A 24586-nucleotide genomic window follows, 5' to 3' on the forward strand; every position below is an offset into this window, starting at 1 on the left:
TTTTACAGTATTACGGCTTCCACAGATGACATTTTTTTATGGATTTTTTGTCAAAGCACTTCAGATATTCATTGCTATCGGGATGTTAAGAGCATTCCATGTAATATAACAAAAAGTGTATCTCGAGCTGGTTTCTCAAACTTACCTACCCCACCTTTAAGTGAGGTTTTGAATGCAGGATGTTTACTGGGTCATTTTCACACTGTGGTTTTAATACATTTATTTCAATAACTTTGTTGAGCTTGTGTTTAGCTCTATTTCTATCTCACTGAACATAGTCCCTGTATGTGAACTGGTTCAGCTGATAAGGCTGGTTATGAATCAAGAGGAGAAGCTGCAGACAGGAAGGGAGGTTGAGAGTGAAAAGAAGAAGTCAGACTTGTCAGAGTGTCAGACGCCATTTTACACCTCCACGGAGCAGGAGGACAACAGGGTGAGTGTTAACACCAGGCTCTGCTTTCTAACACATTATTTACTCTGTTTTACTGGATGTCAGAACATCAGCGTCCTAGAGTCCAAAGAGACTTCTACAAGTGTTGTAAACTTTTTTTATTTCCTGTTTTCTGATTCATCAAAGCAACATAACATGTGACAGCCCAGCGCAGTCAAAATGGAGAACGGCCTGTCTGAAGTCTGACTGATTTGATGTATTTTAACCAAGTGTTAAACTTTCCTGTCGCCTCCCAGACCGTAGTGGAGGAAACAGGGGTGTTTAGCAAGCCATTTGAGTATTTATTCCATATCCTTGATGTCAGACGGCAGCTGCCTGCACTAGTTGGCTCTTTGATTTCACTTGTTAGATATATGGTCAAACTAGTTTGGGACTCTGCTTTACTAGTTAAATAAAACATTACACTAGTCACTCTTTTTCAGCAACTAGTGGCACTTTTGTCCGACTAGTTAGCACATAAGCCTTACTAGTGACGCCAGGAGCAGCACTAGTAGAGCCAAAGTCCCAACTTGTAAGCTTTTTGATGAACTAGTGACCCTCTGACCGTACTAGTGACGCTAAAAGTCTTACAAGTTAACTAGTGCGCTGCAAAAGCTCTGACATGTTAACTAGTTACACAAAAGAAGCACAACTAGTTAACTAGTGGCATACATTTGTCTGCACTAGTTAACTAGTTGCACCCAGAATCGCTCACTAGTTAACTAGTAAAGGCAAAAGGTTGACTAGTTAACTAGTTGACGCCTCTTTTGACCTTACTAGTTAACTAGTGGGGCTCAAAATGTCTACACGTTAACTAGTGAACCCTTTGCCCTTTACTAGTTAACTAGTGAGATACATTTAAATTCCACTAGTGAACTAGTGAGGCTTAAAATGTTCACTAGTAGTACTAGTGGATCCCAAATGTGCACTAGTCGCACTAGTTGCACAGAATGCTAATGAGGAGGAGGGGAAAGAAGGCATCGAGGTCTCCTATTGGCCCTAAGCTATAGAGCGCCACCCAGCCCAAATAGTTTCTTTAAGAGCTTAAAATACACTGTGTTTTAAAATACAGTCATGTGACCATATTTACAAAAATATAAAACAAAAGTATTTGTGTAATTATGATCATATGACTGTTTATCAAATTAGGTAAGAACATTGAAGACTTTGTTAAAATTAGAAAGTTGCCTTAGGACTGCGGACAGGAATATAGATCCTCTTTAAAACATTTTGTTAAGCTGCAATTTGAAAGGTGCTTGGATTAGAATAGCATTGTGATAACAGAGTGACATTAGTGATGGATAGAAAGAGGAAGTTACCCTCCTCGGATCACAGCTTTGAGAGATCGCCGTGACTTCCGTAAATATTAGTCTAAGGCAAAATATGGAGAGGTTGTTTATCATACGGATCTATCGTTATCCTGATTTTAAGATCTGTCCAGTGTTTCTGCTTTATTCATTTCATCAGCACCGCTTATAAAATGTCCCACGATCATATACTTTTGTGTCTCGAGTGCCGGTGTTCTCACACACAAGCATACGCACACTCGCACCAACAAAAACACACACACAAAGCGGAACAAAGCAGAAACAGAAACATGTATTTTTCTAGGCAAAAACACACACTGACTGACTTCCCACGGACAATATGTTAACAGTAGGCACTAAATACCCGACTGATACCTCACGTCTTCCAGACGTTGCTAAAAACGTTGCAGGAGAACGCCCCCTAAGGCTCTCCTTCACAGAGCTGAACTGACCAATCAGAATCTGGGTCCCTCCTGCTTCATTTGCATATGGCTGACTAGTTAACGTGTTGGTCATATGAACGACAACTAGTTAACTAGTGGATGCATATTGCAGCTTACACGTTAACTAGTGAAGGCAAAATGTTCACTAGTTAACTAGTTGAAGCCTGTTTTGGTCTTACAAGCTGACTAGTGAGGCTCAACATGTGCACTAGTTAACTAGTGAGGTCCAAATTGTCCACTAGATGCACTAGTACAATTGATTTTACCTTACTAGTTAACTAGTTACACACACTTAATCTCACTAGTTAACTAGTGGAGCCTTAGAGGAGTCACTAGTAAACTAGTGACACAGATGTTTTTCTTACTAGTTAACTAGTGGAGGGCATTTTTTCTCACTAGTCAGGTTCTGTTATGAACATGTTAGACTTTGACCTTACATGTTACACATTTTCTTACATGTAAGGCCTTTCCTTCAACTAGTTTGGCTTTTTGTGCACTAGTGAGCAACTGTATGCAACTAGTTAGATGTTGATTCGACATGTATGGCTTTTTCCTAAACTAGTGGATATTTTCAGCCCACTAGTTGTGGTTTTCTTCTCTCTAGTTCAATATGGCAAGCCATTTGAGTATTTATTCCATTTCCTTGATGTCAGACGGCAGCTGCCTACACTAGTTGGCTCTTTGATTTCACTTGTTAGATATATGGTCAAACTAGTTTGGCACACTGCTTTACTAGTCAAATAAAACATTACACTAGTCACTCTTTTTCAGCAACTAGTGGAACTTTTGTCCGACTAGTTAGCACATAAGCCTTACTAGTGACGCCAGGAGCAGCACTAGTAGCACCAAAGTCCCAACTTGTAAGCTTTTTGATGAACTAGTGGCTCTCTGACCGTACTAGTGACGTATGGCAAGCCATTTGAGTATTTATTCCATATCCTTGATGTCAGACGGCAGCTGCCTGCACTAGTTGGCTCTTTGATTTCACTTGTTAGACATATGGTCAAACTAGTTTGGCACTCTGCTTTACTAGTTAAATAAAACATTACACTAGTCACTCTTTTTCAGCAACTAGTGGCACTTTTGTCCGACTAGTTAGCACATGAGCCTTACTAGTGACGCCAGGAGCAGCACTAGTAGAGCCAAAGTCCCAACTTGTAAGCTTGTTGATGAACTAGTGGCTCTCTGACCGTACTAGTGACGCTAAAAGTCTTACAAGTTAACTAGTGCGCTGCAAAAGCTCTGACATGTTAACTAGTTACACAAAAGAAGCACAACTAGTTAACTAGTGGCATACATTTGTCTGCACTAGTTAACTAGTGGCACCCAGAATCACTCACTAGTTAACTAGTAAAGGCAAAAGGTTCACTAGTTAACTAGTTGACGCCTCTTTTGACCTTACTAGTTAACTAGTGGGGCTCAAAATGTCTACACGTTAACTAGTGAACCCTTTGCCCTTTACTAGTTAACTAGTGAGATACGTTTAAATTCCACCAGTGAACTAGTGAGGCTCAAAATGTTCACTAGTAGTACTAGTGGATCCCAAATGTGCACTAGTCACACTAGTTGCACAGAATGCTAATGAGGAGGAGGGGAAAGAAGGCATCGAGGTCTCCTATTGGCCCTAAGCTATAGAGCGCCACCCAGCCCAAATAGTTTCTTTAAGAGCTTAAAATACAGTCATATGACCACATTTACAAAAATATAAAACAAAAGTATTTGTGTAATTATGATCATATGACTGTTTATCAAATTAGGTAATAACATTGAAGACTTTGTTAAAATTAGAAAGTTGCCTTAGGACTGCAGACAGGAATATAGATCCTCTTTAAAACATTTTATTAAGCTGCAATTTGAAAGGTGCTTGGATTAGAATAGCATTGTGATAACAGAGTGACATTAGTGATGGATAGAAAGAGGAAGTAACCCTCTTCGGATCACAGCGTTCCTGAGAACGCTGAAGTTGGCTTCCGATTCAGAGTTTCCGATTTGGCAGTTAAGGGGAAAGTTAAGGGACATTTCATTTACAGCGCTGAGCGAACAATCCTCCGTGTTTGAACCTCTTAAATCGCTGCATAGCCGATTTATTTGGACTGGATTATCCCAGAGAGTCTAAACATTCTTTATAACACAGTTTGAGATTTGTGAAACCTTAATTCTATTTGTGAACATTTTAAAAAGGGAGATTTCAGTGCTTTTTTCGCATCTAGACCACATAAAACCATGCAGGGCCGGCCCTAGACATTTTGGTGCCCTAGGCGAGATTATGATTTGGTCCCCCCCCCCCCCCTGCAAGCAATACACAATAGAATATATAAAGAATAAATGAAAAATCTCTACAAAAGACCAATACACCACAAAAACTGAAACGTATTGACATATTGGTTATATACATCAAAAAGGTTTAAAATGTATTAATTATTGTATGAACATGTTTTAATTGGCGGGTGGACGTCACATCCTCTTGGGGGGTCCGGGGGTATGCCCCCCCCGGAAAGATTTGTTTTAACATTTTAAAGTAAAATGCTTCAATCTGGTGCACTTTGAACAGAATGACTAGAGACTAGATCTAGGGGGTACAACTCTAAACACCCATTTGAAAAAGAGCGGTTTACATTTTAATAATCAAATAAGTATGTGAACATAACCAATAACCCATAGCCAATAACAAATAAATGTAACTTATTTTATTTTTTGTTGTTCATTCATATCTTATTTTACCTAGTTAACATTTATTTATTCATGCATATTTTTTAATATCTACAGTTTTAAACGATATTTTTGGTTTACTGTCTATAGTATATGGAATGATTTCAAACCTGTTTTTATTTATCCTAATAATTATAAAGGTGTGCTTAAATTGTGACCAAACCGTTTGAGACTCACTGAGATAACTTAGACTAAAGTGAACTATCTAAACCCTCAGAGTCCTTTACCTCACTGAGCTGTAGTTATCAGCCTCAATCCAACAACAATCCGCTGTACCGATGCATGCGCGCCCTCTCTCTCTCTTGCTCGCTCGGAGGCTCGCTCGCACTTTGGCTGTGAGCTGCGGGCGCCTGATAAGTCAAAGTCCCCCACTTTCATCACTTACAGCGCACATCGTACAGGGCAAATGTTGCTAGCCCGGGGTGCAAAGGGTGTTTACTTTATTCAATTATTAATGTAAATGTATTACATCAAGGGCAGAAAATTAGGCAGAATAAACATTTTTAATTAATTAATTTTTTCTTTTTTTTTTATCATAATTTGTTTTCTCCTAGCGCAGCGCCGCTCCAGATCTGGCGCCCTAGGCGACCGGCTAGTTCACCGGTGCCTAGGGCCGGGCCTGAGACCAGGTCCTGATCTAAAACCACTATACCTAGACTCATCAAATCTGGACTGGATTATCCCAGAGAGTCTAAAGATTCTTTATAACACAGTTTGAGATTTGTGAAACCTTAATTCTATTTGTGAAAATTAAAAAAAGGGAGATTTCAGTGCTTTTTTCTCATTGTCTTGTCTTCCCCTGTGCTCCATGTCTGTTCGTCTGCGTTTCTCGTCTGTGATACCTGTTAGTCTCTTTGCTCTCGTCCATGCTACCTGTCACGCTCCATGTTTGTTCCTGAGGTTTTTTGTCCTGATCCTTCCTCGCACTCCCCCGGTTTTGGTATGTTAAGTTGTTCCTTGTTTTCTTTTGTCATTCAGCTTTGGGAAATAAAGCTCGCTTTTTGTTACCTGACCTTTTAGTCCTTTTACTGCATTTGGGTCCTATTGTTCCCCAACCCTGACACTGAGTCTGCTTCAAATTCACTTATTATCCTCACAGGATCATTTTATTAAAGTTAAAGCAAAACGTACTAAAGCATTCTAACTGTTTATGCTTTAACAGCAATTAATAAATGATCCAGCTTTGCTTTTGGCTAACTGTTTTAGTTGTTCTGCTTTATGATTGTAATGCATGACTGTGCCAACATGTGTCTCCTCCTCCATGCTCTTGTTTGTAGGCTGCACCTGCTTTTCAGGAGACCAGGCCTCGCAATTATGTTCTTTCTGCCAGTGCATCAGCGGTAAGAGTCCATCACAAACTGCAGGGTCTGTCACCCAGCAGGAGCTAGGCTAACATGCTAACAGGCACAGGGCCTTAGAACACCACATACTCCAAAAGACAGATGATAGCTCACATCAGGGCACAGAGCTGCTGCAGCCTCACCTGACCCAGCAGCTCGTTGGCTAAAGCTATTGAATGTTGTGTCGGAAGCATCCTGAGGCCACAGTGGCTTCAGAACATGTATATAGTCTATCATAAAAAACATCTTGAATTTATTTGTAGAAAGTTAGTTTGTTATTTAACAGGTATGGAGAATTTTTTTAGTTTCATACATTTTCAAATATACATTGTTAGAATTTCTAAAAAGTAGTCTTACTCAAACCACTAAAATAATGTAAATGAAGCAAAAGGCTCCTGAAATGCTTTCACATGTACTCACCAGTGTAACGCTGCCTTGCTGGGGTCCCAGTATATTTAAACTGCATGGGATGATGGCTACTAATGAGCACTGCACATGATATATATTTGGAATGCTTTATGGATTGAAGTGGGGGCTGCATTTTGAATTCTTAAACAAGTTATGCTTATCAGACTGTGGCATGACCTTTGCAACACAAATATAATAAAGTGAGCATGTTTAGCAAGTTTTGATATTGTTGCATGCTGTTTATACTTTTTTTGACATAGAAAAACTATGATTACTAATGTACATATAGCTTTACACTGGTATGATCTGGAACTGTGACAGGCTCTGAAAGACTCCAATCCACTTCCGTAGTTGCACTTATGAAGGGAAACAATGGCCTTAATGAGTCTAACTGGTCACAAAAACCAAACATTTTTAGATTTGTAGGGTTTTAGATTAGGACCTGCTCCAATGTGGTCTAGATAAAAAGCACTGAAATCTCCCTTTTTAAAATGTTCACAAATAGAATTAAGGTTTCACAAATCTCAAACTGTGTTATAAAGAATGTTTAGACTCTCTGGGATAATCCAGTCCAAATAAATCGGCTATGCAGCGATTTAAGAGGTTCAAACACGGAGGATTGTTCGCTCAGCGCTGTAAATTAAATGTCTCTTAACTTTCCCCTTAACTGCCGAATCGGAAACTCTGAATCGGAAGCCAACTTCAGCGTTCTCAGGAACGCTGTGATCCGAGGAGGGTTACTTCCTCTTTCTATCCATCACTAATGTCACTCTGTTATCACAATGCTATTCTAATCCAAGCACCTTTCAAATTGCAGCTTAACAAAATGTTTTAAAGAGGATCTATATTCCTGTCTGCAGTCCTAAGGCAACTTTCTAATTTTAACAAAGTATTCAATGTTATTACCTAATTTGATAAACAGTCATATGATCATAATTACACAAATACTTTTGTTTTATATTTTTGTAAATATGGTCATATGACTGTATTTTAAAACACAGTGTATTTTAAGCTCTTAAAGAAACTATTTGGGCTGGGTGGCGCTCTATAGCTTAGGGCCAATAGGAGACCTCGATGCCTTCTTTCCCCTCCTCCTCATTAGCATTCTGTGCGACTAGTGCGACTAGTGCGCATTTGGGATCCACTAGTACTACTAGTGAACATTTTAAGCCTCACTAGTTCACTAGTTAACTAGTAAAGGGTAAAGGGTTCACTAGTTAACGTGTAGACATTTTGAGCCCCACTAGTTAACTAGTAAGGTCAAAAGAGACGTCAACTAGTTAACTAGTGAACCTTTTGCCTTTACTAGTTAACTAGTGAACGATTCTGGGTGCAACTAGTTAACTAGTGCAGACAAATGTATGCCACTAGTTAACTAGTTGTGCTTTCTTTTGTGTAACTAGTTAACATGTCAGAGCTTTGCAGCGCACTATGTTAACTTGTAAGACTTTTAGCGTCACTAGTACGGTCAGAGGGTCAGTAAGGCTTATGTGCTAACTAGTCGGACAAAAGTGCCACTAGTTGCTGAAAAAGAGTGACTAGTGTAATGTTTTATTTAACTAGTAAAGCAGAGTGCCAAACTAGTTTGACCATATATCTAACAAGTGAAATCAAAGAGCCAACTAGTGCAGGCAGCTGCCGTCTGACATCAAGGATATGGAATAAATACTCAAATGGCTTGCCATATGCGCACACACATGCACGCGCCAACACCCCCCCTCTCTCTCTCTCTCTCTCTCTCTCTCGCTCTCTCTCTCCTCTCTCTCTCTCTCTCTCTCTCTCTCTCTCTCTCTCTCTCTCTCTCTCTCTCTCTCTCTCTCTCTTAAAGGGACAGCTGCCTGACTCTGCATGACCCTAATATCATAACACAAGTTTATTATTATGATGGTTATGATTGAAACAAGTGTGTTATTATAATGTGTGTTTGTGTGTGTGTGTGTCTCCAGTGTTACTGGTTTATAGGCATGGGTATCGTTTGAAATGTATCGATTCCGATTCCGCTTCTGCTCATCGATTCCGGTTCTTATCGATTCCCCGTTTTGATTCCAAAATTGTAAAAGAAAGAGGTCAAACGTTTAGATAACAAAAATATCTTTATTCTTTTAAGCTTTAACTGACATTTTTACAAATAAAAAATATACATGCAATACAAATGTATTGCACAATAGCTGTGCTTTATTTTAACTGAGCTATGCCTGTGGCATATGGAGGACGGAACATGACTTAAGTATAAATAAATAAATAAATGTGTAAATAAATGTATGAAGAAATACAGGAATAAATAAATAAATACGTAAATAAATAAATACAGGAATAAATAAATACAGGAATAAATAAATAAATACGTAAATAAATAAATACAGGAATAAATAAATACAGGAATAAATAAATGACGAAATAAATACAGAAATAAATAAATGTTGAAATAAATACAGAAATAAATAAATGTTGAAATAAATACACAAATAAATAAATAAAATAATAAATAAATGCATAAAATAAATATGGAAATAAATACACCAATGTATAAATAAATAAAAGTCGAAAATAAAACAGAACACACGTTATTATATATCTTTCATATATTTCTACATTTACGCGACATACATTTATTTATTTATTTATTGATGTGTCCGTATGCTAATGAGGTGGGCGGTCCTAACCTCAGTCTGAAGCAGGATTCGCCAATTGTTGGAGCCAGGCAGAAGCAAGAGATTCGTGGCAAGTCACATCTGTTCATTCTGTGTACAGTGTACACCCACGGCAACTCGCTAATAATGGCTTCTTTAATAATTGTTCTTTCGCACACCCGTTCGCGATGTCCCCAGCGGTGTGCCCCGAACGAAGATGTGCTTCAATAACGTTTGGGGGCAACATGTAAGATGGACGCCCAAGGGTCGCCTCCTCTGTTTCCGAGAGGATTTCAAGTTGGCGGGCAACCTCTTGAAGACTCTCAAACACAGCTGGGTTAACATCCACATCCATGTCGAGCTGAGCCAAGTCCTCTATACATCGTTCCACACAAAACTGGACATAGAGAGGACATAGTCTTTTGGTTCTCCGTTCTCTAAATGGTCCGCTAATGATCTCCAATGGCTCTTAAACCAATACCCATAAATAATCCTTACAACTGTGGATAAACCATGGATGTATAAAGATAAGGGCTAAACAGTAAAGCTCCTGCATTCGAATCAGCGCGGTTAGCCAGGCGTTAGTATAGCCCTCTGCCAGAAATGATCACACACTCCTGTAACCAATCCTGCTTCAGACTGAGGTTAGGACCGCCCACCTCATTAGCATACGGACACATAAATAAATAAATGAATGTATGTCGAGTAAATGTAGAAATATATGAAAGATATATAAGAACGTGTGTTCTGTTTTATTTATTTATACATTGGTGTATTTATTTCCATATTTATTTATGCATTTATTTATTCTTTTATTTGTGTATTTATTTCAACATTTATTTATTTCTGTATTTATTTCGTCATTTATTTATTTCTGTATTTATTTCGTCATTTATTTATTCCTGTATTTATTTATTCCTGCATTTATTTCGTCATTTATTTATTCCTGTATTTATTTATTCATTTAAGTATTTATGTATTTCTTCCTGTATTTCTTCATACATGTATTTACACATTTATTTATTTATTTATTTATACTTAAGTCATGTTCAGTGCTCCATAGTGGCAAGCTATTAACAGGCATTACACTGCGCTTGTCTTTTTCTTTTTTAGTGTAGTGGAGCCTCACTTTAGAGCGTTTACTGCGACCCATCTTTGGTGTTATGAAGTGACTGAGCTCGTGAACTGTCTACGGGAGGGCGGGGGGAGCCTCGCTGCAGGGCAACTGTGGACCTCTGTCGCCTGTCAGCGCAACTTACATGATGCCGTTTTAAAAAATGGGGGGCGGTGCCGGCCGCCAGCGTACCGAGCCGGCCGTCAACGGCCCGCTGACGACCGGACGTTCTGTGATTCTCCAGAACACACAGATGGCCAGTCCCTGTATTCCACCGGGTCACCCCGGTGCAGATGGACCCGGTGGAATACAGGGTCTACCGCGTTTAGGAACCGTTAAGCAGAACCGAAATTGTGTATTTTGTACGGGTACCCGGTACCCGGCATTTTCTTATCGGTTCTCATCTGGAACTGAGTTTCGGTTCCCAACCCTACTGGTTTATCTCTCAGACTGGAGAAGATGAGTGGTTTTAAAGATGAGGAAGAGGACACATCTTCAGTCTCCAGCTGTCTGTCTCTGAAGAGTGACCAGTCTAAAGAGTGGAATCCTCCAGACTTCAGTAATGAACCTGGACCCTCAGACACAAAGTAAGAGTTTCTGCTGTAACCTGACCTGAAGAGGATTCAGTTTTTATGTTATCTGATCATCTAACCTGTTCTTTAATGATCGCAGTAAAGAAACTTAGTAACAGTACAGTAACAACGTTTAAACTCTTGATCCCTGGCGTCATCAGTGACAGATTAAATGTATTTTGTATTGTCGACCATATTTTCATTGTTTCTGTAATGCACTCATTTAGAATCTTAAGGTCCTTCTTCAGATTTTAACATTAGTGTGTATTGCGCAGCTCGTTAAGTCTAGAGTGCTTTGATCTCCAAACAGAGTGGAGGAGAGCTTGAAATTTGCCTAAAAACAAGAAATGTTAAACCTGCCATGAGTCCCAAACTCTGCACTCATTTGTTGATGAAAATGTAGGAAGACATCTCTTAGGTTGAAAAATAAAAACATTTAAGTATAGAATTTGAAAAAAAGGCTGTTGAGGGCGAGGATGTGACAAAGACTTTTCACATGAAACCCTCTCCTTTCACTGATCACTACACAGCTACAGTCACCATTCAGCTATTCAAATATTCAGCTTTCTCTGCATTTTCAGCAGGAAATACCTTTTCTAGCCTAACCTGTTATTTAATGATCGCAGTAAAGAAACTTAGTAACAGTACAGTAACAACGTTTAAACTCTTGATCCCTGGCGTCATCAGCGATAGTAAATAATCTACATACAGACAGAAGTCAAAATGTGCTCTCTGAATGAACTAATGATGTTTAAAACATGTGTTGTTTCCACAGACAGAGAGCAGAGTCTCCAGTCCCCAGCTGTCTGTCTCTGAAGAGTGACTGGTCTAGAGAGTATCCTCTAAACTTCAGTAATGAACCTGGACCCTCAGACACAAAGTAAGAGTTTCTGCTGTAACCTGACCTGAAGAGGATCCAGTTCTTATATAATCTAATATATTAAACTGTTCTTTAATAATATCATGTGTGCAGTATAGCACAGAACAAAGGCAGCAGAGTTCAGCAAGCTAACATTATTTGAGGATATTTCAATATGCATTTATAGCATCATTGTATCAGTGGCATCAAAAGGTTTCAAATGGCAAAGATATTGATAAATATTCACTAAAGACTAAATATATCGTCCAAAACATTATTTACTACTTGGGCATGTTTATGATATGTATTTTAAAGATGTTTATTAATGATAGTGATAACCTGGTGAGCTGGTTGTGTTTAGCATTAGCAGATATAACAGAGCTTTGTGTGATTACATGTAGAGTCAATGCAAAGACCCAGATCCGTGCCTGGAGACACCAAGAAAGTGAAGAGGTGAAATTCATGTCACCTGCGTATTCGTGCAGCGTGACACATTTCATCTTGAGAGTGACGTTTGTGACGCTCTGCCCATTGGTGAGAATCAGCTCCACTAATGTGACGTGCTGTAAAGGATGTGTTCATCTCCACAGAGGGAAGAGGAAGAGTGGTGTTCCTGTGGAGGAGCAGCTGTCCAGCTGTGCTCTGTGTCAGGACGTCCTGAAGGATCCAGTCTCTACCAGCTGTGGACACTGGTTCTGCAGACAGTGCATCACCTCATACTGGGAGCAGAGACCTCCATCAGGAGACCCCTCCTGTCCCCAGTGTGGAGAAAGATCCAGAACCAGAGCTGGACTGCAGACAGCCAGTCAGACCAGCTCTGTACGAGGTAAGAGGCCGAACACACGCAGCGTCTTATTCCTCTTCCTGGTTCATTTGTGTTTGAACAGGTATACTGTTGTAGAGCATAGACAGTAAGCTGTTTATAAAACATTTAAACTCAGTCTGTTTGTTGTTGTTTTATTGTTATAATTAGATTCTCTGAGCATTTCCCTCATTCTCTCATGTTTCCTTCTCTTCCAGCAGATAGTGGTCTGCAGGAGGTTTTAGATGAACATAGGCTCAGTCTGAGGAGGAGATGTGAACGTGTGACTGAAGGAACTGATCAAAGTGAAACCCTCCTCAACAGGATCTTCACTGAGCTCTACATCACACAAGGCCAGAGTGAAGAGGTTAATACCCAACATGAGGTGAGGCAGCTGGAGACAGCTTCCAAGAAGAAGCCCCTCCATGACACTCCAATCAAGTGCCAGGACATCTTTAAAGCCTTACCTGACCAACAGACTCTCATCAGAGCGGTCCTGACCAACGGAGTCGCTGGAGTTGGAAAAACCTTCTCAGTGCAGAAGTTCACTCTGGACTGGGCCGAGGGTTTGGAAAACCAAGATGTCAGTCTGGTGATCCCGCTCTCCTTCAGGGAGCTGAACCTGATCAAAGGTGAGCAGTACAGTCTTCTCAGGCTGCTCCATGTTTTCCATCCAACCTTACAGAAGGTCACAGCAGAGCAGCTGGCTGTCTGCAAAGTGCTGCTCATCTTTGACGGCCTGGATGAAAGCAGACTTTCTCTGGACTTCAGAAACAATGAGGTTGTGTCTGATGTCTCTCAGCAGTCCTCAGTCAACGTGCTGCTGACAAACCTCATCAGGGGGAAGCTGCTTCCCTCGGCTCTCGTCTGGATAACTTCCAGACCTGCAGCGGCCAATCAGATCCCTCCTGAGTGTGTGGACAGGGTAACAGAAGTACGAGGCTTCACTGACGCCCAGAAGGAGGAGTACTTCAGGAGGAGATGGAGTGATGAAGACCTGTCCAGCAGAGTCATCTCTCACATCAAGAGCTCCAGGAGCCTCCACATCATGTGTCTGATCCCAGTCTTCTGCTGGATCACTGCTGCAGTTCTGGACCACATGTTGACTACAGACCAGAGAGGAGAGCTGCCCCAGACCCTCACTGACATGTACTCACACTTCCTGCTGGTCCAGACCAAGAGGAAGAAGCAGAAGTATGAAGAGGGACATGAGACGAGTCCACAGCAGCTGACGGAGGCTGACAGGGAGGTTCTTCTGAAGCTGGGGAGGCTGGCGTTTGAACATCTGGAGAAAGGAGACATCATGTTCTACCAAGAAGACCTGCAGCGCTGTGGTCTTGATTTCACCGAGGCCTTGGTGCACTCAGGAGTTTGTACACAGATCTTCAAAAGAGAGAGAGTGATCTTCAAGAAAACAGTCTACTGCTTTGTTCATCTGAGCGTCCAGGAGTTTCTGGCTGCAGTCTACATGTTGCACTGTTACACCAACAGAGACACAGAGGTACTGAAGGACTTCCTGCAGGGAGACTTTAACAACATCAGAGATCAGGATTACCCATCCCTGCCTGTCTTCCTGAAGGGAGCCATGAAGAAATCCCTCCAAAGTGAAAATGGCCACCTGGACCTGTTTGTCCGCTTTCTCCACGGCCTCTCTCTGGAGTCCAACCAGAGACTGTTAGGAGGCCTGCTGGGTCGCACAGACAACAGACCAGAAACCATCCAGAGAGCCATCAGCAACCTGAAGGAGATGAGCAGTGATTATATCTCTCCTGACAGGATGATCAACATCTTCCACTGTCTGACAGAGATGAAGGACCACTCAGTACATCAGGAGATCACAGAGTTCCTGAAGTCAGAGAACAGATCAGAGAAGGTACTCTCTGAGATCCACTGCTCTGCTCTGGCCTACATGCTGCAGATGTCAGAGGAGGTTCTGGATAAGTTGGACCTGGATCAGTACAACACATCATCACTGGAGGGACGACTGAGACTGCTTCCAGCTGTGAGGAACTGCAGGAAGTTCAAGTAAGTCCAGATGTGATTAACTTGATAAACTAATGTGGATCAGGAGTTTAATTATTCAAATACACACTATAACATTTCTGCTGTTTAAATACTGAGAGAGCAAAATAAAACCAACACTGTTCTTCTATTTATTTATAATAATAGTTAAACTGAAGCGTTCCTCTCTTCATATTGAGTGATGGAGGCGACATGTCAAACACATGAAGGACTCTAGAGGTTTCTCAGCATGTGATCACACCACACAGCAGGACTTACAGTTATCACAGAAACATGTTATTATTACTTTCTAGTAGTTTCTTTATCATTAAACACGTTTTTATCACAATGTGTTAGAGTTTAAAATCAGATCTATATCATTTCCCACCAATAACAGAGTTATGTCTTAATGCTGATATACTGGGAACATCTGATGGTATCAAGTTGAACATATTGAAACTTTATTGGTTTGTTAATTGTGTTTGTGTGCGCAATAAATGTTCAGATGCTCAGAGAAGCCAAAACATCCTTCATCCATCATTCACATCCACATATTAATTAACATTTAAATATGTACATCTCTAATATTGTCAAGTGATTCATTTAATTTCTGTTTCTTTTGGTAACAGTCAGTGACAGCAGGAGCACAGACATGTGATCAGATCACACTGACAACTCATTACACTCTATTATCATATATTATTATATATTATATTAAATGGACTAACAGCAAATGTCTATCAGAACATGTCAAATCTTTTTTCATCAAATGCTTGATGTTAATATAATGTTTCCTCTTTTTAACACATGTTTTAATATATGTTTTATTATAGACTTACTGGCTGTATGATCTCAGAGACTCTCTGTGAAGTTGTGGCCTCAGCTCTGAAGTCTGAGCCCTCTCATCTGAGAGATCTGGACCTGAGTGAGAACACTCTGGAGGATTCAGATGTGGAGCTGCTGAGTTCTGGACTAAAGAGTCCAAACTGCAGACTGGAGGCTCTCAGGTCAGTTCACTGACTGCAGTTCATATTGATCTGTTTGTGTTTATGATTTTCTGAATTTGAACAAATACAATGTTATTTTTATTCTTTCCATTTTTGCTAATGACTGAATATTGATCAGAGTAACAGAGAGAAGGTGAATGTGTGAGGGAGAGTGTTTGAGCTTCCACAGACTCACTCTGTGCTCCATGAGTCAGTGGAGATGCTGTCCGTACTGATGAGCTGTGAGGGAGATGAAGGAGTTGTTAAACATCTGATCAAAGTTAAAGTTCCAGATTATCAGTGGATTGTTTCTGCATCATCTCTGACATTAAAACCCTGTTTCACTCTGAACAGATTATTAAACCTGGAGTTATTTCAAACAGGAACATTGTTTTCTAAAGTTACATCATGTTTTCTTTATTCAGACTGAGGCGCTGCTGGTTGTCAGAGATCAGCTGTTCTGCTCTGATCTCAGCTCTGAAGTCCAACATCCATCTGAGAGATCTGGACCTGAGTGAGAACGTTCTGAAGGATTCAGGAGTGGAGCTGCTGAGAGATCTTCTGGAGAGTCCAGACTGCAGACTGGAGACTCTCAGGTCAGTTCACTGACTCTCTGTTACTGCTGGAGATCTCACATGTTCACTTTGGAATTGAACCTCATTTATATTCATTAATAACTTACATCCATAAAGTTGTAAATGTCCTTTTATTCATATTTCATTTTTAAGAGTAAGAAGTAAGAACTGCAGACATACATGTTGACTGTTTCTTAAAGTAACTGTAATAGATGTTAGTTGTTAAAAGTAAATCCATGTATTTAATATTTAGTAAACGTTAACGTCTGAATAAAGGTCATCTGAAGTCATTTTAGTTTGACATTGTGATGGGAATTTATTCATCAAATGTGAGCCGCTCTATCGAAATCAGTCGGAAGTTGCAACGGCTCATTTCAAAATAAACGTGGATTTGCGTAAAAAACTATTTTTTCGGGGTTCGGGTGTTTTGTTTGATTTTAAATAAACAAAGTCTTGGCTTTCAGAATATGAAACTTTTATTTCCAAAATCACACGATAAATACATGTTTGAAGCTTGTAAAGGGAAGATGACAGCTCTCACTCGCACTCTGCTGTTCCGTAGCGCCGCCCCCCCTCCCTCCGGCTGACATTATGAATGTACAGTAAGGCGCATAGTAATCATAGATAACACGGCAGGGTCCGTGACAGTTTGTTTTCATCTGATTTCAAATAAACAAAGTCTTGGCTTTCAGAATGTTAAACTTGTTTCGGCAAATTTAGATGATAAATACAACTATGAAGCTTGTAACGGCATAATTACAAGTGGAGAACGGAGTAATTTAACGTCACAGCAGGCATTACAACAGCCGGTGTTTCTCGTGAGTGTTTTCCCCGGGAAACAAACACAATATACACTTACGCAAAAATACACAAACACACACACACACATACACACATACACTCGCGAGCTTCCCCCAGACCAGTATCCAAACGGAAATATTTTCCCTCCGGACTATTTTGATCATTTGCTCCGCTAATAATCAATCAGATCGATGGATTCCAGAGAAGAGGAAACTTTGAAGGCCTTTTTCTCCAAACGATGACTCGGTGACAGTCTTTATATAATGTGACATATTTTGCTTAATATTTGGAGTACAAAAACAATCCTGATATCATTAGAAAGCTAGGAATCTCCTCTTTCCAACAGTGTATACAACTCAAAATGTGTCTTCGGGTCAATGCGACTGATTTCGATGGAGCAGGTCACAAATGTGCAGAGAGAATCAAAGCATTCAGCTGTCTTTGTCGTATTTTATTTCTCGCAAGAAAGTTCAGTCAGTCACACAGAGAGCATACAGTCTGCAGAGAGGAAGAGGAAGAGTAGAGTTTGAGTTGCATATTTAAACACAGAAGCCTCATCTCAATACCCCTCCTCGACTCCTCTCTTCCCCTCCTCCGGGACTTGACCCGGAAATCGATCAAGACACGCCATTTTGAAGGAGGTTTTTTTGAGGGGTGAGGGAGGAGGGGTGCGGGAGGAGACGAAAGGGAGGATACACGAGAGCAGACTACGCGGAAGTGTTTTCACTACTCGCGTATAAAAGCCCCGCCCCCACCTTCACAGCTGGTCGATTTCAAGAGAGGAAAACGGAGAACTGGAAGAATGAGTGGGAAAGCGTCACATAAATGTCTAAGTGCTCACAGCTCCGTGGGAATTATTATGTGCAATTCATTTCTTAAGGTTATACTAACAATTTAAGTCATGTTTAATGATCTTGAACGTCACTAAAACATAGCTATTAAGAAAGCTATTTCATGAATGGCTAGATCTTGATAAATAACAATTATTTGTTTTGTTTTGTGTTAAAATATTGAGTAGTTAAATTATTTAAAATGCACAGTCCTGAATGTGGGGATCTACAGGACACACATGTTCAGAGTAAAGGCTTTCACATTACTATCATTATATTTTTATTGAAATGTACATTTGACACCAAAACGTAACACAAAAGCAGGACCAACCATCATACATTGAATTCCTTGACTAACAAGAGAAAGATTCATCATTTAAATACATATTTAACAACAAATGGGCCGGTTCTAAAGGTTATTCAGTTAAGCCCGATGAGAGGGGATACAGCTGTGCACATGTCATCATTAACAGACGTCGTTTAAGAGTGACGTTTGAGTGAACGAGGACATCCCAATTAATACCTGAGGACTCCTCTGTCCTCGCGTCTCCTCCTCGTGTCTCTCGCTCGCATCTTACGGAGGCAGAGCTAAGACGCAAGGAAGGGACGCGAGTGAGGGAAAGGAGGAGTCGAGGAGGGGTATTGAGATGAGGCTCGAGAGAGGAGAAAGGGAGGGGGGAAGCTTGGTGATGATGAAGGAGCATTCTGGGAGTTAGGGAGGCCGTATCAGGAAGTCCTCAGTTCCCCTGAGGTGAAGGTCATACTGTTGGTGCACATAGAGAGTCACTAACAACACTGCAACACATCTTCTTCATAAGGACTTTCCCCAAGCTTAGCTAAGAAGAGTGAGAAGTAGTAAATATAGATAAACATTAGCAAATAAGAATCACACAATGATATTATTAAAGTAAGTAAGTGAGTATAATTGTTGTTGTTGAGTAACATCTGATTGGATTATAAACAGATTTGTATCCTCATCATGTTTTCTTTATTCAGACTGGAGGACTGCAGTTTGTCAGAGATCAGCTGTTCTGCTCTGATCTCAGCTCTGAAGTACAACATCCATCTGAGAGATCTGGACCTGAGTGAGAACTTCAAGCTGAAGGATTCAGGAGTGGAGCTGCTGAGAGATCTTCTGGAGAGTCCAGACTGCAGACTGGAGACTCTCAGGTCAGTTCACTGACTCTGTTACTGCTGGAGATCTCACATGTTCACTTTGGAATTGAACCTCATTTATATTCATTAATAACTTACAGCCATAAAGTTGTAAATGTCCTTTTATTCATATTTCATTTTTAAGAGTAAGAAGAAAGAACTGCAGACATACATGTTGACTGTTTCTTAAAGGAACTGTAATAGATGTTAGTTGTAAAAAGTAAATCTATGTATTTAATATTTAGTAAACAATAACGTCTGAATAAAGGTTGGGTAAAGTAATTTTTGTTTTACGTGATAAAGTTTAATTTCTGAAGTTGACAGATTTTTCTGTTCCCATTAATTTAAATGTTGAGTAACATCTAATTGGATTATAAACAGATTTGTATCCTCATCATGTTTTCTTTATTCAGACTGGAGGACTGCAGTTTGTCAGAGATCAGCTGTTCTGCTCTGATCTCAGCTCTGAAGTCCAACCTCCATCTGAGAGATCTGGACCTGAGTGGCAGCGCTCTGCGGGACTCAGGAGTGAGGCTGCTGAGAGATCTTCTGGAGAGTCCAGACTGCAGACTGGAGACTCTCAGGTCAGTTCACTGACTGCAGTTCATATTGATCTGTTTGTGTTTATGATTTTCTGAATTTGAACAAATACAATGTTATTTTTATTTGTTCCGTTTTTGCTAATGACTGAATATTGATCAGAGTAACAGAGAGAAGGTGAATGTGTGAGGGAGAGTGTTTGAGCTTCCACAGACTCACTCTGTGCTCCATGAGTCAGTGGAGATGCTGTCAGTACTGATGAGCTGTGAGGGAGATGAAGGAGTTGTTAAACATCTGATCAAAGTTAAAGTTCCAGATTATCAGTGGATTGTTTCTGCATCATCTCTGACATTAAAACCCTGTTTAACTCTGAACAGATTATTAAACCTGGAGTTATTTCAAACAGGAACATTGTTTTCTAAAGTTACATCATGTTTTCTTTATTCAGACTGGAGCGCTGCAAGTTGTCAGAGATCAGATGTTCTGCTCTGATCTCAGCTCTGAAGTCCAACATCCATCTGAGAGATCTGGACCTGAGTGACAACTACGATCTGCAGGATTCAGAGAAGCTGCTGAGAGATCTTCTGGAGAGTCCAGACTGCAGACTGGAGACCCTCAGGTCAGTTCACTGACTCTCTGTTACTGCTGGAGATCTCACATGTTCACTTTGTTATTGAACCTCATTTATATTCATTAATAACTTACAGCCAAAAAGTTGTAAATGTCCTTTTATTCATATTTCATTTTTAAGAGTAAGAAGTAAGAACTGCAGACATACATGTTGACTGTTTCTTAAAGTAACTGAAATAGATGTTAGTTGTAAAAAGTAAATCTATGTATTTAATATTTAGTAAACGATAACGTCTGAATAAAGGTCATCTGAAGTCATATTAGTTTTACATGATACAGTTTACTTTCTGAAGTAGACAGATGTTTCTGTTCCCATTCATTTAAATGTTGAGTAACATCTGATTGGATTATAAACAGATTTGTATCCTCATCATGTTTTCTTTATTCAGACTGAGGAAGTGCTGGATGTCAGAGATCAGCTGTTCTGCTCTGGCCTCAGCTCTGAAGTCCAACATCCATCTGAGAGAGCTGGACCTGAGACTCAACTATCAGCTGGGTTCAGGAGAGGAGCTGCTGAAAGATCTTCTGGAGAGTCCAGACTGCAGACTGGAGACCCTCAGGTCAGTAAGGGGTCTCTGCTGGTTCAGCAGTATTGTATGAAACACAGGGAGGTGTTTCTCTCACTGGGGAATCACAACAGATCAGTGATGTTACCCACTGACTTCATTCTTCCATCAACTAGAGAAGGCCAGCTGGAAATGCAAAGCCACATTTAGTAAGTAATCAACTTTCCACCAGACATATGGGATTTGACAGAAGAGTGGAAAAGGTAGTCTGTTTTTGATGGGATGTTTTTAGCTCCTTGACTAATGACTGTTACTTCCTGTAATGCAGCTGAGAGCTGTGGCAGTCAGTCGTAGTGTTTGCAGAGAAGATATGATGGGATGTAAAGCATGAGATCAGTCAGGACTCTGAAGCTGACTCAAAGAACAAACACTTATTTTAAACTGGATCCATAACTGTTGGATTGTGTTCATCCCTACAGGATCAGAGAGGATGAGACGATCAGAGCCAAGATCCAGAAGAACTGTGAGTACTGAATATCCTCCATTCATCAAGATATGAAACTCTTTCATGGAGCATGTCCTCAGAGGAAAACAACACTCTTGTTTTTCTCTCTTCATCATTTTGGCTGTTTCTCTTCACAAGAACTGTCTATCAAAACAGTGACGCGTTCACTGACACTCTGTAAAATGTAAATAAACTCTGAAGAATAAAACACATGAAAACATCAACATTATAACCAGTCCGTTACAGGATTACCATCAAAATATACTTCAGTAAAAGTAGAAGTACTCAGATCTGGTACTTGAGTAAAAGTAGAAGTACTCAGATCTTGTACTTGTGTAAAAGTAGAAGTACTCAGATATTGTACTTGAGTAAAAGTAGAAGTACTTGGATCTTTTGCTTGAGTAAACGTAGAAGTACTCAGATCTTGTACTTGAGTAAAAGTAGAAGTACAAGAGTGTAGGAATACTCTGTTACAGTAAAAGGCCTGCATTCAAATGTTACTCAATACAAGTAGAAAAGTATTAGCATCAAAATATAGTTAAAGTACCAAAAGTAGTCATTATGCAGAGTGGTCCATTTCAGAATAATATAAGTTTAAGATAAGTTTTATAATTATTGATCATATCAGGTATTAAATACATGTAGTGGAGTAAAAGTACACCATGTACCTCTGAACTGTAGTGGAGTAGAAGTACAAAGTAGCATAAAATGGAAATACTCAGGAAAGGTACAAGTACCTCAACATTGTACTTAAGTGTGGAGGCGTGTGGCGCAGTGGATAGAGCCTTGGTGTTGGGATCAAGGGAGCACAGGTTCAAACCCCACTGCAGTCAGCATGTCGTTGTGTCCCTGAGACACTTCACCCCAAATGGCTCCTGTGGGGATTGACCACAGTATTGAGCAGTGTTGTAGTCAAGTCACCAATTCACGAGTCCGAGTCCAAGTCAGCGTCCAAGTCAAGGTACGTGATAATTCACGAGTCCGAGTCCAAGTCGCGTCAATCAGTGCGCGAGTCCGAGTCGAGTCACGAGTCCCGAAAATCGGCACTCGAGTCCGACTCGGGTCAGAGTCCAGGACTCGAGTACTCCATCTCTGGTATTGAGTATGTAAGTCACTTTGGATAAAAGCGTCTAACAAGTGACATGTAATGTAAAAGTACAGTGCTTGAGTAAATGTACTTAGTTCCTCTCCTGATCTGTAAAGCTCTCCCAACATATGCAGGTTAGCATCCGGCAGCTTCTATGTGCTGGGGACCCGTACTGTACATTCCTCTCATCACACTTTGGGCTCCTCAACATGTGTGGGTTCCCAGCAGGACTCTCTGAGCTGCAGACACATTCTTTCTGTGACTTTGTTCCAGATATTTGGAGCATAATAACTGAAGCTGTTTCTCCATGTTCAGGAACTCCCATCCCCCGAGTCCTGCGGCAGGAAGCGCTCCTTCTCTCCAAGAACTCCTGGACCCTGCAAGCTGCTCCAGAACCAGAGTCCCAGTGAGGAGTCCAGCTAGTCGACCTCTCAGAGTTAAACTAAACTACAACATTATTAAAGATCATGTTTAAAGTTTAAAAAAGGATGCTTTCAGACTGAATCCAGAAGTTTCTCAAGCTGCAGTCAAAGCAGATCATTTGAGAAATATATAAAACAATTATAAAACTGTAATAAGAATTACTCTGAATACTTTCCTTGGACATTTTATTTAAACGACATTTTAAACAAATATTTTAAATGTTTCTGACTTTCTATCTGAGTGCTTTTCTCATGAATTAACGACTTAAATCTTGTTTTCTTTCTTGTGTATTTCATAATCCTTCAGGATATTATATATTTTTTTCACATAACATTAAGACTAAATATTATTTTCTTCCATAAATATCCCATTTGTTGTACTTTTATCCTGATTGATGAGTCAACATTAAAGCAGCCAGGCGTTAACGGTCAGCTGGCATGTGTATTTGTTCATTGGCTCATATGTGTAGCATGTTTAATGGCAGTGTGTTGAAAATGGCTGACAGGTGAATATGTCAGATCTCTGTGTGTTACTCAGAGAACCGTGTGCATTGTTTTATAAAGTGCAGAGTTGAATTGCAGATTGTGTGCTGAGCTGAAAATGTGTTTAGAGTTCTGTTTGATTTAATCCAGCCAGTTTTGCCACAGCAAAGCATAAGGGCTCAGAGCTTGGACCTATTGTGTTCACATTATATACGCTTCCTTTAGGCAATATTATATATATATATATGCCGTTAAAAACTGTGTATTTTGTAAAACGTGTAACTTTTTTAAAATTATGATTTATTTTTTTAATCTTTAATACTTTGTTGTATGCATGCTTTAGGTAACATGAAGCTGTCTTTGTCTCTTTTCTGCTGTAACAATGTACATTTCTCCTCTGTGGGACTAATAAAGGGATTCTGATTCTGATTCTGATTCTGATTCTGATTACACCTACAGGAGCTTTCAGGACATCCCATTCCAAACTCTTAGGCATTCATTTGAAGTTGGTCCCCCTTTGCAGCTATAACAGCTTCCACTCTTCTGGGAAGGCTTTTACTTTTACCCCCATTTTTAGAGCCCGCTGGGAGAGCGTACTTTTCTGTGGGTGAAAAGTGCCCCAAAAGTGCCCCAGTGCTGATTGGCTGGGCGAATTGCAAACCACGCCCGTACAACTGTGAAAATGTTGTGTGGAGACGCCATTGTTTTTCCTCGCTACAAAAACCCAACGCACCAACGGAGCGGGGGAAATGATGATGAGGAGGTGTCGGCGCTTCTGGAGATCTACGCCGAGGACGCGACCCAGGGAATGCTACTGAAGCCAGTTCAGTAGCTTTCACTCGACCTGGGAATCGTGCACAGCCGGCTAAAAATAAAGAAACTCAGGCAGGACTACAAACGGCGGATTCAGTGGCCAACGATGACGACCACGACGAAGGTAAAATCAACTACATGCACTGGGGTTTTAATCTGCACAATAATGGTCTCAGATGTACTTTTATTTGCTCAGTAGATCAAGCTAGCCATGCTAGGCTGAATAGGCTAACACCGGCCCCGAGCTAGCTACATCTAGCTAGCTAGATATTCTCGGCCACTATGAAAACGTTTTGACTTGTGAATAACTGTGCAGTGTTTCTGTAATTTGCTTCACTAACTCATGGCACTAATCGTCTGTTTCAGGCGAGGATGGACAACTCTCGGGATTGGAAACAAGCGAGCTTTGCATTCTAGATCACAGCGCTTGGTCGTCCTCCTTACCAGCAACCAAACGCAAAGGTACACACACTGTAACTTTGTCTTGAAAGAACGTTACGCATCGAACTGATGTTCACAATCATGTTTATTTCATAATATTCATCATATTTTATGTTTAACTTGCCTCAACAACATTAAACAAAGTTCAAGCATACATGAAGCACTCTTCAAAAAGGAACAATCCTCCGTGTTTGAAC

The 24586-nt window shown here is 40.3% G+C and overlaps 1 protein-coding gene and 1 long non-coding RNA gene across 2 annotated transcripts; both read left to right on the forward strand.

The window, feature by feature from the left end:
• Positions 1–258: 258 nt before the first annotated feature.
• On the forward strand, positions 259–11764 carry LOC117484361. The gene is made up of 3 exons (XR_004556130.1): positions 259–433; positions 10831–10968; positions 11729–11764. It is a non-coding gene; the product is annotated as an uncharacterized LOC117484361 (long non-coding RNA).
• An 828-nt stretch (positions 11765–12592) lies between these two features.
• LOC117484347 (NACHT, LRR and PYD domains-containing protein 14-like) lies at positions 12593–23360 on the forward strand (the record flags this gene model as incomplete). Its single annotated transcript, XM_034132817.1, has 10 exons — positions 12593–12631; positions 12850–14639; positions 15449–15622; positions 16027–16197; positions 18804–18977; positions 19376–19546; positions 19951–20121; positions 20522–20692; positions 21118–21161; positions 22546–23360. Coding segments are annotated over 10 exons (2907 nt in total), but the record flags the coding sequence as incomplete, so codon positions are not given.
• Positions 23361–24586: the final 1226 nt, after the last annotated feature.

This window comes from Trematomus bernacchii, unplaced genomic scaffold, assembly GCF_902827165.1.
Source record: "Trematomus bernacchii unplaced genomic scaffold, fTreBer1.1, whole genome shotgun sequence".
Classification (NCBI taxonomy): domain Eukaryota; kingdom Metazoa; phylum Chordata; class Actinopteri; order Perciformes; family Nototheniidae; genus Trematomus; species Trematomus bernacchii.